General features: G+C 44.1%; 1 protein-coding gene across 1 annotated transcript in view; it reads left to right on the forward strand.

The window, feature by feature from the left end:
- The window catches only part of LOC143287384 (nephrocystin-4-like), a 54,337-nt gene that overhangs the window by 30,760 nt on the left and 10,230 nt on the right, over positions 1-13,347 (forward strand). Inside the window, exons 17-22 of the mRNA XM_076595361.1 lie at positions 215-425; positions 2,202-2,303; positions 5,316-5,530; positions 8,451-8,677; positions 10,947-11,136; positions 12,556-12,642. Coding sequence (XP_076451476.1) covers positions 215-425; positions 2,202-2,303; positions 5,316-5,530; positions 8,451-8,677; positions 10,947-11,136; positions 12,556-12,642 — 1,032 coding nt within the window. The remainder of the gene's footprint in view (positions 1-214; positions 426-2,201; positions 2,304-5,315; positions 5,531-8,450; positions 8,678-10,946; positions 11,137-12,555; positions 12,643-13,347) is intronic.

Raw genomic sequence — 13,347 nt, forward strand, 5'->3', positions numbered from 1 at the left:
TGATGTGACAGTACCTGTATCATGATGGCTCAGTGACACATGATGATGATGACACATAGATGTGATGGACGAGTACCTGCATTGTAATGGCTCAGTGAATCCACAATATAACGTAAAACACGTGTTGGTGCTAACACATGCCTGTGACGTGACACACATGATGTTGACGTTTGAGTGACACACCTGCCTATATGATGTGATGTGACGGTGACAGTACCTGTGCCGGGGGGGCCACGAGGCAGTGCAGGCCACCTTTGAGTTGGACGTGGCTAGCAGCCACCAGGGAGAGGACGGGGCGGGGCTGACGGGGGACGTGCAGAGGGGGGGCAGCGTGCGGCCCGTCTCCACCCAGCACGCCTCCTGCGGCAAACTCCACCTGCGCGTCGCCAACGTCGGGCACACCGTCGACAACAAGAACGTCGCGGGTCAGTTGTCAGGAAGGGTGGTGGAAGGGGAGAAAGAGGGATGGGGGCTGGGGGATGTGGGTGTGCGTGGGCAAGGAGGGAGGGAGTCAGGAAGGGTGTGTGGGGTTGGGGGGGAGGGTAGGGAGGTGGGGGGGGGGCGTATGTGGGAGGGAGTGTTGGGTGGTTTGGGTGGGAGTGTGGGCAGGGAGGGAGGGAGGGAGGGAGGGAGGGGGTGAAAGGATAAGGGAATATCACTGTGAAGGATTCTTAAAAAGAAACAAAGAAAACCCAACATGGCTGCTCATAGGAGTAGGGGATGTTAATGGGTTGATTTTTTTTTTTTTTTTTTTTTTTTTTTTACAGAAAATAAAGAAATTATAGGATGTGGACAGGTAGTGTGGGCAGGGAGGGAGGAGGGGGGGGAGTTAAAGGAAGGAGAGAATATCATAATATCATAGTGTGGGATTTATATTAAAAAAACCCAAACAAACCCAAAAACAACATGGTTGTTCATAGGTGTAGGGGACTTTTTAAAAAAAATTATTTTATTTTATATTTTTTATACAGAAAATAAAAGAAATTATAGGATGTTGGAGGGAGTGTGAGCAGAGAGGGAGGGAGAGTATGAATGGATGAGGGAATATTACAGTGTAGGATTTAGAAAAAAACCCCAACAAACATGGCTGGTTGTAGAAGCAGGGGACTTTTTTTTTTCTTCTTCTTTTTACAGAAAATAAAGAAATTATAGGGTGTGGGAGGGAGTGTGAGCTGGGAGGGAGAGAGGGGTGAAGGGATGAGGGAATATCAGTGTGGGATTTAAAAAAAAAGAAAAAAGAAAAAAAAAGGTTGCTCAAAGGAGCAAGGGGCATCAATTTTTTATTTTATTTTTTATACATATATATATTTCTTTTACAGAAAGTAAAGAAATATAGGGTGTGTATACGGGGAGGTAGCAGCAAAGGGTGGAAAGGGGGTGGAAGGTATAGCAGACGGAAGAAATGGAGAGGGCAGCAAAGAGTGGAAGGTATAGCAGACGGAAGAAAGGGAGGTAGCAGCAAAGAGTGGAAGGTATAGCAGACGGAAGAAAGGGAGAGGGCAGCAAACGGTGGAAGGTATAGCAGACGGAAGAAAGGGACAGGGCAGCAAACGGTGGAAGGTATAGCAGACGGAAGAAAGGGAGAGGGCAGCAAAGAGTGGAAGGCATAGCAGACGGAAGAAAGGGAGGTAGCAGCAAAGAGTGTAAGGTATAGCAGATGGAAGAAAGGGAGAGGGCTGCAAACGGTGGAAGGTATAGCAGACGGAAGAAAGGGACAGGACAGCAAACAGTGGAAGGTATAGCAGACGGAAGAAAGGGAGAGGGCAGCAAACAGTGGAAGGTATAGCAGACGGAAGAAAGGGAGAGGGCAGCAAAGAGTGGAAGGTATAGCAGACGGAAGAAAGGGAGAGGGCAGCAAACGGTGGAAGGTATAGCAGACGGAAGAAAGGGAGGTAGCAGCAAAGAGTGGGAGAGGGTTGAGGGTTTGTTGGGGTTGCCGTTGGGGGCAGGGGGTGGGGGGGGGGGGGGGGCATGAGAGGTGATGTTAAAAGATCAAGGACTGTACAAGTAAGATTGAAAAGAAAGGGACGGAGAGAGATGATTGACAGATGCCGTGTGGGTGGGGCTTGGGGAGGTTGAGAGGGTGTGGGGGTGGGGGGTAACATCAGAGAAGGGAGGAATGAAGGGGAGACCTTAAGCTGTATGAAATAACACGTGTCTTTTTGTCACTGACACATGTGGATATCTTTTGTCACTGACAGAGATTCAGCCTCTGCCTTCTAAGACCCAAGTCATCATTTCTCAGACTCTGGCCAATTCTGTATTCAAAGGGGGACAGCTCACTTCAGCTCCACCACCTCAAGGTCAGTGTGTGTGTGTGTGTTTTCTTCAGTTTAACGTCTATTCACTATAAGTGTTTTTAGACGGAAAGGAGTAAAGTAGTGTATAAAGGAAAGGGAATGCATGTGAATATTAGGGGGAAAAAAAAAAAAAAGTTCATGTTATGTATCAGAGGAAAAGTATATTATAAGAAAAAGTCTAAAGAGGTTGTGGTGTGTATTGAATGAGTTGTCATGGGAAGGAGAATATGTATATGCATATCAACAAGTATTAACCTACAACAATGTAAATATAAATAACAGTATTAATTATAATACATCAAAGGAGGATACCAACTGGACTGGAGTTTAAAATTTCTGAAAACATTCTAAGCAATGAATATCATTCAAAATCTTTTCAGTGGCTAATGAAATATTGGAAGAAAAGTCATCAACTACATCTTTTGGAAGTAACTGTCTTATGCTCCGACAGTGAATGAGTAGATGGCTTACAGTTATTTGCTTACCGCATATACATTTTATATTTGTGTGTGTGTATGTGCATGTGTGCGTGTTTGTATATGTGTGTGTGTGTGTGTTTGCTAACCGAACATTTTAATTGTAATTGTATGTAACAGTACATTCCATGGTGAAGACAGAGAGAAGAGAGAATCAACCACAACAAAGTGTTACAGTCGTGCGAAGTCAGATTGTGGCACACACACACAGTCACACAGAGAATGTTGATGGAAGATCAGACTGCTTCAACTACAGCATGCACATGATCATGCTGTTTATTCAGTCATTTGAGCCTGCAGCATATATCTGTCTTTTGTTGGCTTTCAGACAAATGCCAGTGTTTCTTTTTGATTTGTGATGGGTCTGGTATTACCCTATAAATGCTTTCCATTTCTGTATACTTTTTTAGGCGATTGTCATGATTTCTGTAGTAATGTTTCAAGTTCTTTCAAACTTCGCATCTTCCTAAAAACAGGACTCTCGTCAGTTTCAACAGCTGCCAGTTTGTCAGCTCGCTCATTTCTTCCCTCAGTATAAGCCTGTCTGGACAGAACATCCATTGACAGTTTTGGCAGCTGACTTATGCACATCGCTTCATGCCCTTCTGGGTTTCTCACTTTCTTGCTGTGGAAGCAGGTTTTCCAAGTTGTAACATATTGTATTTTTTGTATTGTACTGTATTACTCTTTTGTCACAACAGATTTCTCTCTTTGAAATAGGGCTGCTATTCCCAAGGAAAGCGTGTCAGTTCAGTGCAGTGCCATCCCTTTTTACTGCCTGCAGTTGTATCAGAGCAAATTACTTCAGCACAGTACCCCACCCATATGTACGTTTCCTTTTCTGCTTGCAAGTGTGTTTGTTTTCCTATCAAAGTGGAATTTTCTGCAGAATTTTGCCAGGGACAACCCTTTTGTTGCTGTGGGTTCTTTTACATGCGATAAGTGCATACTACATGTGGGACCTCATTTTATTGTCTCATCTGAATGACTAGTGTCCAGACCACACCACTCAATGTCTAGTGGAGAGGGAGAAAACACTGGCGACTATGGGATTCTCGACCAGTGCGCTCAGATTCTCTCGCTTCCTAAGTGGACGCTTTACCATGAGGCCAACACTCAACAGTAGTGTCCAGACCAGCACTTAAGATTTAGTGTTGGGGGCGAAAATACTACAGAGAGAGAGAGAGAGATCTTCAGTTTAATGCCTAGTCACTAGAAATGTTTAATATTAGACAGGAAATACTGCAGTGTGTGTGTGTGTGTGTGTGTGTGTGAGTCACCTGTGGACCTGCAAGCAGAACTCAGAATGATTTAATTGTAAGAGGCCTCTGGCCCATTACAACGGGGTGAGAAAATGCACAAATATAACAGTATGTTAGATACTATTATGTTTGCTTCATATTGTTAATACAGCTTTGTCGTAAGTGTAATGCTTTACACACAGATGTTACTAAGTTTTTTAAAAGTCAGATATTCATTTGTGTTTGACATCAGAAGAGTAAATCTGAATAATGACGATAGAGTCATTAGAAGAGTAAATTTGAATGATGACAGTTGACGATAGAATCATTAGAAGAGTAAATTTGAATGATGACAGTTGACGATAGAATCATTAGAAGAGTGAATCTGAATAATGACGGTTGACAATAGGATCATTAGAAGAGTAAATGTGAATAATGACAGTTGACGATAGAATCATTAGAAGAGTAAATGTGAATAAAGACAGTTGACGATAGAATCATTAGAAGAGTAAATGTGAATAAAGACAGTTGACGATAGAATCATTAGAAGAGTAAATGTGAATAATGACAGCTGACGATTAAAATCATTAGAAGAGTAAGTCTGAATAATAACGGTTGATGATTAGAATCATTAGAAGAGTAAATCTGAATGATGGTTGATGATAGAATCATTAAAAGAGTAAATGTGAATAATGATGGTTGACGATAGAATCATTAGAAGAGTAAATCCAAATAAAGACGGTTGACGATTAGAATCATTAGAAGAGTAAATGTGAATAATGACGGTTGACCATAGAATCGATCAGAAGAGTAAATCTGAACAATTACGGTTGATGATTAGAATCATGAGTAAATCTGAATGATGGTTGATAATAGTATCAATTAGAATTCTTCTTCTTCTTCGTTCGTAGGCTGCAACTCCCTGGTTCAATTGTATGTATACGAGTGGGCATTTACATTCATGACCATTTTTACCCTGCCATGTAGGCAGCCATACTCCATTTTCGGGGGTGTGCATGCTGGGTATGTTCTTGTTTCCATAACCTACTGAACGCTGACATGGATTACAGAATCTTTAACGTGCGTATTTGATCTTCTGCTAGCGTGTACATATGAAGGGGGTTCAGGCACAAGCAAATCTGCACATATGTTGACATGGGAGATCGGAAAAATCTCCACCCTTTATCCACCAGGCGCCTTTACCAAGATTCGAACCTGGGACGCTCAGATTGAAAGCCCAAGGCTTTAACCACTCGGCTGTTGCGCCCGTCGATTAGAATTCGTACCTGTGTGGGCAGGTACTAAGAAGGTGCGCGTGGCACGGGCGCAGCACCTGTCGGACAACCGGGAGCTGGCCTCGCTGCTGATGACCCACCAGGACCGCAAGGAGCCCCTGGAGGAGGAGGAGCAGCCCACACGGGAGAGCGATGTCGAGCGACTGCGCAAACTGGCCAGGATGAACGCTGTGAAGACCCTGCTGAAGGAGGACACACCGCAGACCTCCACCATTGTGGTAATGTTGTAGTGGTGGTAGTAGTAGTTGTATTTGTATTTGTATTTCTTTTTATCACAGCAGATTTCTCTGTGTGAAATTCGGGCTGCTCTCCCCAGGGAGAGCGCGTCGCTATACTACAGCGCCACCCAATTTTTTATATATTTTTTCCTGCGTGCAGTTTTATTTGTTTTTCTACAGAATTTTGCCAGGAACAACCCTTTTGTTGCCGTGGGTTCTTTTACGTGCGCTAAGTGCATGCTGCACACGGGACCTCGGTTTATCGTCTCATCCGAATGACTAGCGTCCAGACCACCACTCAAGGTCTAGGGGAGGGGGAGAAAATATCGGCGGCTGAGCCGTGATTCGAACCAGCGCGCTCAGATTCTCTCTCGCTTCCTAGGCGGACGAGTTACCTCTAGGCCATCACTCCACTTGTAGTAGTTGTAGAAGGAGAAGGACATAGAAGAAGAAGAAGGAGGAGGAGGAGAAGAAGAAGAAACTACAAGGTACCACACCACCACAGTCCCAGTCAGAGACCTCCACCATTGTGTTAATGTTGGCTGATGGATTTTGTTGTTGGTGTTGTTGGTTTGCAGGAATCTGTGTGTTTGTGTGTTTGTTGACGTTTGTGAGTGTATGTGTGTGTGTGTGTGTGTGTGTGTGTGTGTGTGTGTGTGTGTGTTTTTCATGCATAAGTGAGCATTTGTGCAACAGCAGCAAAACTGATCGATCAGCTGGAGATAAAAAAAAAAAGGGTTGTCCCTTGAAGAGTGTGTTGATGGGTGCAACATCCGAATGGTTAACTCTTTCCATACGAACGGCGAAAGAGACGACGTTAACAGCGTTTCACCCCAATTACCATCATCAAAATATTGCAAACGGAAGGCTCTTATACTGAAGACGTGAATGTTGACAAAGAATACCACAATTCTGACGATGGAAGCTAAAGGTTGGGTCATTCAGACACCCACTGGACATCCGAGGGGTCTGTGTAGAGGAGAAGACAGGACTGGCCGTATGGAGTGAGTTAAAGCGTTGGAGTTTTAACCTGAGGGTCCTGGGTTTGAGTCTTGGTGCCTGGTAGGTAAAGAGTAGAGATTTTTCTGATCTCTGGGGTCAACAGATATGTAGACCTGCTAGCGCCTGATCCCCCCCTTTGTGTCTATACGCATGTAGAAGATCAAATACACACATTAAAGATCCTGTAATGCATGTCAGCATTCTGTGGGTTGTGGAAACAAGAACACACCCAGCATGCGACCCACCAATCCTCCCCCCCCCCACTCCCTCCCACCTCACTCACTCACTCACTCATTCCCTCAACCGCTGGGCCCGTTGGGGGGACATGAGGAAGATGTCATAGCTTGCCACGCCGTTCTGTTGGCAGCTGTCGTGAGGAGATCTGGCATCGTCATTTTGGTCCATTCCTTGACGTTTTCGGACCAGCTCTTTCTCTGCTGCCCCCGTCTGCGCCCTCCCTCTACAGTCCCTTGCAGGATGGTTTTGGAGAGGGTGTTATGTCATTTGACGTGACCAAACCATGCCATCTTCTGTCGTTTGACAGTCACCAGCAGTGGTTCTTGGGGCCCAACAAGGTTGCTGACCAAGTTCCGCACATAGTCATTGGTCTTGTGCTCCTTGTAGGAGATGTGTAGTAGTCTCCTCAAGCACTTGGTTTCGAATGCTTGGATTCTTCTTTCTGTTTCTGCCATCAGTGTCGAAGACCTCCCACCTCCCCTCCAAAAAAATAGTATGACTGCCTACATGGTATGGTTAAAAACGATCATTACATAAAAGCCCTCTCGTGCACTGTACGAGTGGACATGGGAGTCACAGCCCACAAAGAAGAGGAAGTAAAAAAAAGAAGTGTGTGTGATGTGGTGTCTGTGTGGTGTCATGTGACGTGGTGTCTGTGTGGTGTCATGTGACTTGTGACCTGGTGTCTGTGTGGTGTCATGTGACTTGTGACCTGGTGTCTGTGTGGTGTCATGTGACATGGTGTCTGTGGTGTCATGTGACGTTCTGTGTGGTGTCGTGTGACTTGTGACATGGTGTCTGTGTGGTGTCATGTGGCTTGTGACATGGTGTCTTTGTGGTGTCATGTGACTTGTGACGTGGTATCTGTGTGGTGTCATGTGACATGGTGTCTGTGTGGTGTCATGTGACTTGTGACGTGGTATCTGTGTGGTGTCATGTGACATGGTGTCTGTGTGATGTCATGTGACTTGGTGTCTGTGTGGTGTCATGTGGCTTGTGACATGGTGTCTGTGTGACATGTGTCGTGTGACTTGTGACATGGTGTATGTGTGGTGTCATGTGACATGGTGTCTGTGGTGTCATGTGACGTTCTGTGTGGTGTTGTGTGACTTGTGACATGGTGTCATGTGACTTGGTGTCTGTGTGGTGTCATGTGGCATGGTGTCTGTGGTGTCATGTGACGTTCTGTGTGGTGTTGTGTGACTTGTGACATGGTGTCATGTGACATGGTGTCTGTGTGACATGTGTCGTGTGACTTGTGACATGGTGTCTGTGTGGTGTCATGTGACTTGGTGTCTGTGTGGTGTTATGTGACTTGTGACATGGTGTCTGTTTAGTGTCATGTGACTTGTACATGGTGTCTGTGTGGTGTCATGTGACTTTTGACATGGTGTCTATTTAGAGTCATGTGACTTGTGACCTGGTGTCTGTGTGGTGTCATATGACTTTTGACATGGTGTCTGTGTGGTGTCATGTGACTTGTGACACGGTGTCTGTGTAGTGTCATGTGACTTGTGACACAGTGTCTGTGTGGTGTCATGTGACTTGTGACACGGTGTCTGTGTGGTGTCATGTGACTTGTCACATGATGTCTGTGTGGTGTCATGTGACTTGTCACATGTGACAAGCTGTCTCTGTGCTGTCATGAGACATGGTGTGCCTGCGTGATGTCACGTGACAGGGCTACCGGCAGGAGAAATCGGAGAGGATGCGCGACCTGAAGACCATGGAGATCTATCGCAGTCAGATGAAGCGCGACGGCATCCTGACTATGCTGAGTCAGAACATCAGCTCTGAGCACACCATCTTCCCCTCCTTCGCCACCGCTGACTTCTTTGAGTTTGTGCTGAGGAACCCCTACAACACTGAGCAGCTTATCACAGTGCAGTGGAAAGACAAGGACCTCAGGTGAGTGTGGGGTGTGTGCATCGTCATTCAGTGAAAGGGCAAGAGCAAAGTGTAGGGAAACTGTGATCTCCACGGACTTGCATTCAAAACCTGAGGTGGGTGTGGGGTGTGTGCATCGTCATACAGTGAAAAGGCAAGAGCAAATGGCAAGGGAACTATGATCTCCATGGACTTGCATTCATCATACTTGAGGCCAACAAAAAAAAAACCCAGATGAATACAGAGCAGAGTCAGGTGTGTGTGCTGCTTGTTTCATTTTGAGGATGGACTCGGAGGTCAGGTAGGTATGCGCTGCTGTTGTTTGTCACAGGAGGACTCTGGGTCAGAGTCAGTCAGACTTTTGTGTTGGTCAGAGGTACGTCATCAGTAAAACACATCAAGTTGAAGTTTATTCAGTGACATGGGTGGTAACAGTGTGTCAAGATTTGATCACCTATAGTCATGGACATGGACATGGACATGGACGCGTCTGTTTATACAGGTACACGAGTGCGTGCACACACACTTCTTCATATATTTGTGTGCACCCACTGGTACACATATACACGTGTGTGCGCACACGCACACACACACACACACACACACACACACATATACCTAACTCTCTCTCTTTCTCTTCTAACATGCTAAAAATACGCACACTCACTCTCTGTTTCTCTTTCTCTCTCTCGTTCTCCCATTCTGGCTCTCCCACAACCCTTCTCTCTCTTTCTCTCTCTCTCTCTCTCTCTCTCTCTCTCTCTCCCTCTCTCATTCTCATCATCACTGACTTGGTGTGATTAATCCCAGTGACTTCGAGTTAACATTGGTATTGGCATCAAGATGTGAATGTGTTATTAAAATTCTTGCTGTGTATCTCTACAAAGCGTCTAAAAGAAGAGAAATTGCTTTCTCTTGAACAGGTATGCATAATTCATCATGTTGATACAATCATGTTATATTTTAAAGTTTGTTATTGTTTTTGTGTATTTCATTTTCGGCATTCTTAAAGTATGTTACTGGTTATATGTACTTCTATTTCAGATTGCTTTTGTACTTTTGTTGGATGACATGACCGTATATATTTGATAGTGAATGATTTGCTTGAGTTGTTCCCTTCTCTTCAGATAGGGCACGCCTTATACTGAATAAACTCAGTTCAGTTCAGTTCTTTTACTGAGACCTTTACACAGAGTGGTGACAGATGCTCTACAGCTTTAGATGGGCGCAATAGCTGAGTGTTTAAAGCGTTGGACTGTCAGTCTGAGGGTCCCGGGTTCGAATCACGGTGATGGCGCCTGGTGGGTAAAGGGTGGAGATTTTTACGATCTCCCAGGTCAACATATGTGCAGACCTGCTAGTGTCTGAACCCCCTTTGTGTGTATATGCAAGCAGAAGATCAAATACGCACGTTAAAGATCCTGTAATCCATGTCAGCGTTCGGTGGGTTATGGAAACAAGAACATACCCAGCATGCCCACCCCCGAAAACGGAGTATGGCTGCCTACATGGCGGGGTAATAACGGTCATACACGTAAAAGCCCACTCATGTGCATACGAGTGAACGCAGAAGAAGAAGAAGCTCTACAGCTTTGTAGGCTGAGCACACCCTTGAAAGAGGGCATGTCTGTCTGTCTCTCTGCTTTCCTCTCTGTCTCTCTCTCTGATTTTTATAGGAATTTCAGCAATGGCCCAGACTTGAAACCCTACCTGATGTTAAATATGGATAGACATTTGAAATATATAACAACAAGATTCAGATTAGGTATTTCTGAGCTAGCGGTTCATCATTATAGATACAGAATATGTAATGACACTGATCTGATTTGTCCATTATGCAAAGATTCGACAGAAAATGAAATTCAATTTGTCCTTTGTTGTCCAGCTTTGAGGAATATTCGAGAATCATTTATTAAGCCTAAATATTATAGACAACCAAATATGTTTAAATTGAACTTGTTAATGTCCTCAACATCCTGTGAAATTGTTAGAAACCTTGCTTTGTATTTATATAAAGCTTTCAAAGTCCGAGAAACTATTACGTCATGAAAACACTGTTTTGTTGCTAGGCTAGTTTTCATTTGAACTTATGTTATATCGAGTTTTCTATGTATGTTATATTATGTGAAATGTTTTTGTTTTTGTTTTTCTTTGTTTTTCATTGTTGTCTGTTCATATACCCCTTCATTAGGGGCCTTGGCCTATATGAATAAATCATCTTGAATCTTGAATCTCTGTCTCTCCCCCTCACTCTCTCCCTCACTCACTGTGACTGTGGACGTGTGCACAGTGTGGTGACGGACGCCAGGGAGTGGCGTCACTACAAACAGCTGTGTGGGCTCAGCACGCCCATGGAGGAGGGCATGTTCAGCGCCCAGTCCTCCCCGGAGGCCCCCCAGATGCTGCTGCGTCCCAAGGAGACCGTGCACATCCCCTTCAAGTACCAGAGCTTCCAGGCTGACCACTCGGTCATGCCCCAGGTACTCGTGTGTGTGTGTGTGTGAGTTGTGTTGTGTGTGATTGTGTGTGTGTGTGTGTGTGTGTGTGTTGTGTTGTGTCCGTGTTTGTGTGTGTGTGTGTTTTGTGTGCGTGTGTGTTTGTGTTTTGTGTGTGTGTGTGTGTGTGTGTGTTTTGTGCATGTTTGTGTGTTTCTGATTGACTAGTTACAGTAGAAAAAAAATCTCAACAGTAACACTGTGTGTGTGTGTGTGTGTGTGTGTGTGTGTGTGTGTGTGAAATTTCTGATTGACTAGTTACAGTAAAAAAAAAAAAATCTCAACAACAACATTGTCTCTAAAATTTCTGACTGAGATTGTTCCTACTTCACACTATTGGTATCCCCTGTGTAACTACTGCCCCCTACCCTGACCAGCGACCAACCTTTTACTAGTCCATCATGACTTTTGAGCTAAATGTAAAAACTGAAAAAATGATCACACATGCATCACTGTTTTAAACTGATGATTTGAGAACCATACTTTCACAGTCTGTATTGCAAATTCACTGTAGCATTTTGTATTGTTCCTGAATGTTTGTTAAATGTTGCAAAACTGGTAGTCTGTGCTTAATCATGTTATTGATTTCAACCCTCTTTTTAGGGGTGGCCTTCTTTGGAATATGAATGTTCTTGCATTTATTGACGCATACATTATTGCATGTTCGTTTTGTGGATCCACATCATGAATGCATGTTTATGATCAAATAAGAATGTGGATAGGTCATTTTGAATACCACTGTGTTGGATAATCTTGATTTCGTACAGTCCTGCTGTGGCTTCTCAGAGTGTGTTGCGGAAATGAAAATTTTGGACACCAGAAGAAAATGAATGTCAGATGCATATAAACTGATTTGTACATACTCAGGTGACTGGGTTTTTTTTTTCATCACATGTGTTCATGGTTGGTTTGTTGAAAGGGGACTATTCTGTTGTGCGCAGGGATAAAATGGTTATTTCTGTTGATGACTTCTACTATTACATGGCAGATCTTCTTCTTCTTCTTCTTCTGCGTTCACTTGTATGCACACGAGTGGGCTTTTACGTGTATGACCATTTTTACCCCGCCATGGAGGCAGCCATACTCCGTTTTCGGGGGTGTGCATGCTGGGTATGTTCTTGTTTCCATAACCCACCGAACGCTGACATGGATTACAGGATCTTTAACGTGCGTATTTGATCTTCTGCTTGCATATACACACGAAGGGGGTTCAGGCACTAGCAGGTCTGCACATATGTTGACCTGGGAGATCGTAAAAATCTCCACCCTTTACCCACCAGGCGCCGTCACCGTGATTCGAACCCGGGACCCTCAGATTGAAAGTCCAACGCTTTAACCACTCGGCTATGGCGCCCGTCACACATGGCAGATCGATACAGATGTGTTTGGATGTGTGTGTAACAGGGTCCCAGCAATCCTTTCGACAAACGGCAAGCTTCAGACAAGGAACTCCTGAATAAGGACACATCACTTCACAGCCGATTGATTAAGGTGAAGAAGTTGTCTGTCCTGTTCACAACATGAATGAGAAGGCCTTAGACACAGAGAGAATGACAGTGACAAATTTTATTGGCCAATAGTGTTTTACAGCTCTTATGCCAAGGGGAATAATTCAACTTCAACTTGTGACAAAAGAAAGAGAAACATGGGAAATAACAAGCAGCTGAAAGACATACACACAAACACATTAACACTCATATGTTCATATGTGCGTACATGAGAGAGAAAGAGAGTGTGTATGGAGGAGAGATGAGGGAGTGTTTTGGATACTTCAAGACTTCAAGACACTTTATTGGCTTCAAATAAAAGAATTTTGGTGTATGCTAGGGGTATTAAAAAGATACGCGATCATCAGCCACTCACACTGAAACAGAACTACTATATCACAGAGAGAGAGAGAGATACCGTAAAGTTCGGTCTATTGAGCGCACTGGTATATAAGCCGCACCCACTAAATTTTGGAAAAAATTGAACTTTATACATACGTAAGCCGCACCGGTTTATAAGTCGCACTTATTTCCGGTATCGGAACACATACTGATATTACAGAAAAGCTGTCAATACTGTAGGTTATGAAATAAACACAAGCGGGAACAACACAAAGAAAAGCAAGCGAAAATACTGCTAGTGCCACAAAAAAAATAATAAAGAAACACAACGAAATAAGATCCATAATTTAGGGATAGTCACATTTAT

This window comes from Babylonia areolata, chromosome 11, assembly GCF_041734735.1.
Source record: "Babylonia areolata isolate BAREFJ2019XMU chromosome 11, ASM4173473v1, whole genome shotgun sequence".
Taxonomy (NCBI): domain Eukaryota; kingdom Metazoa; phylum Mollusca; class Gastropoda; order Neogastropoda; family Buccinidae; genus Babylonia; species Babylonia areolata.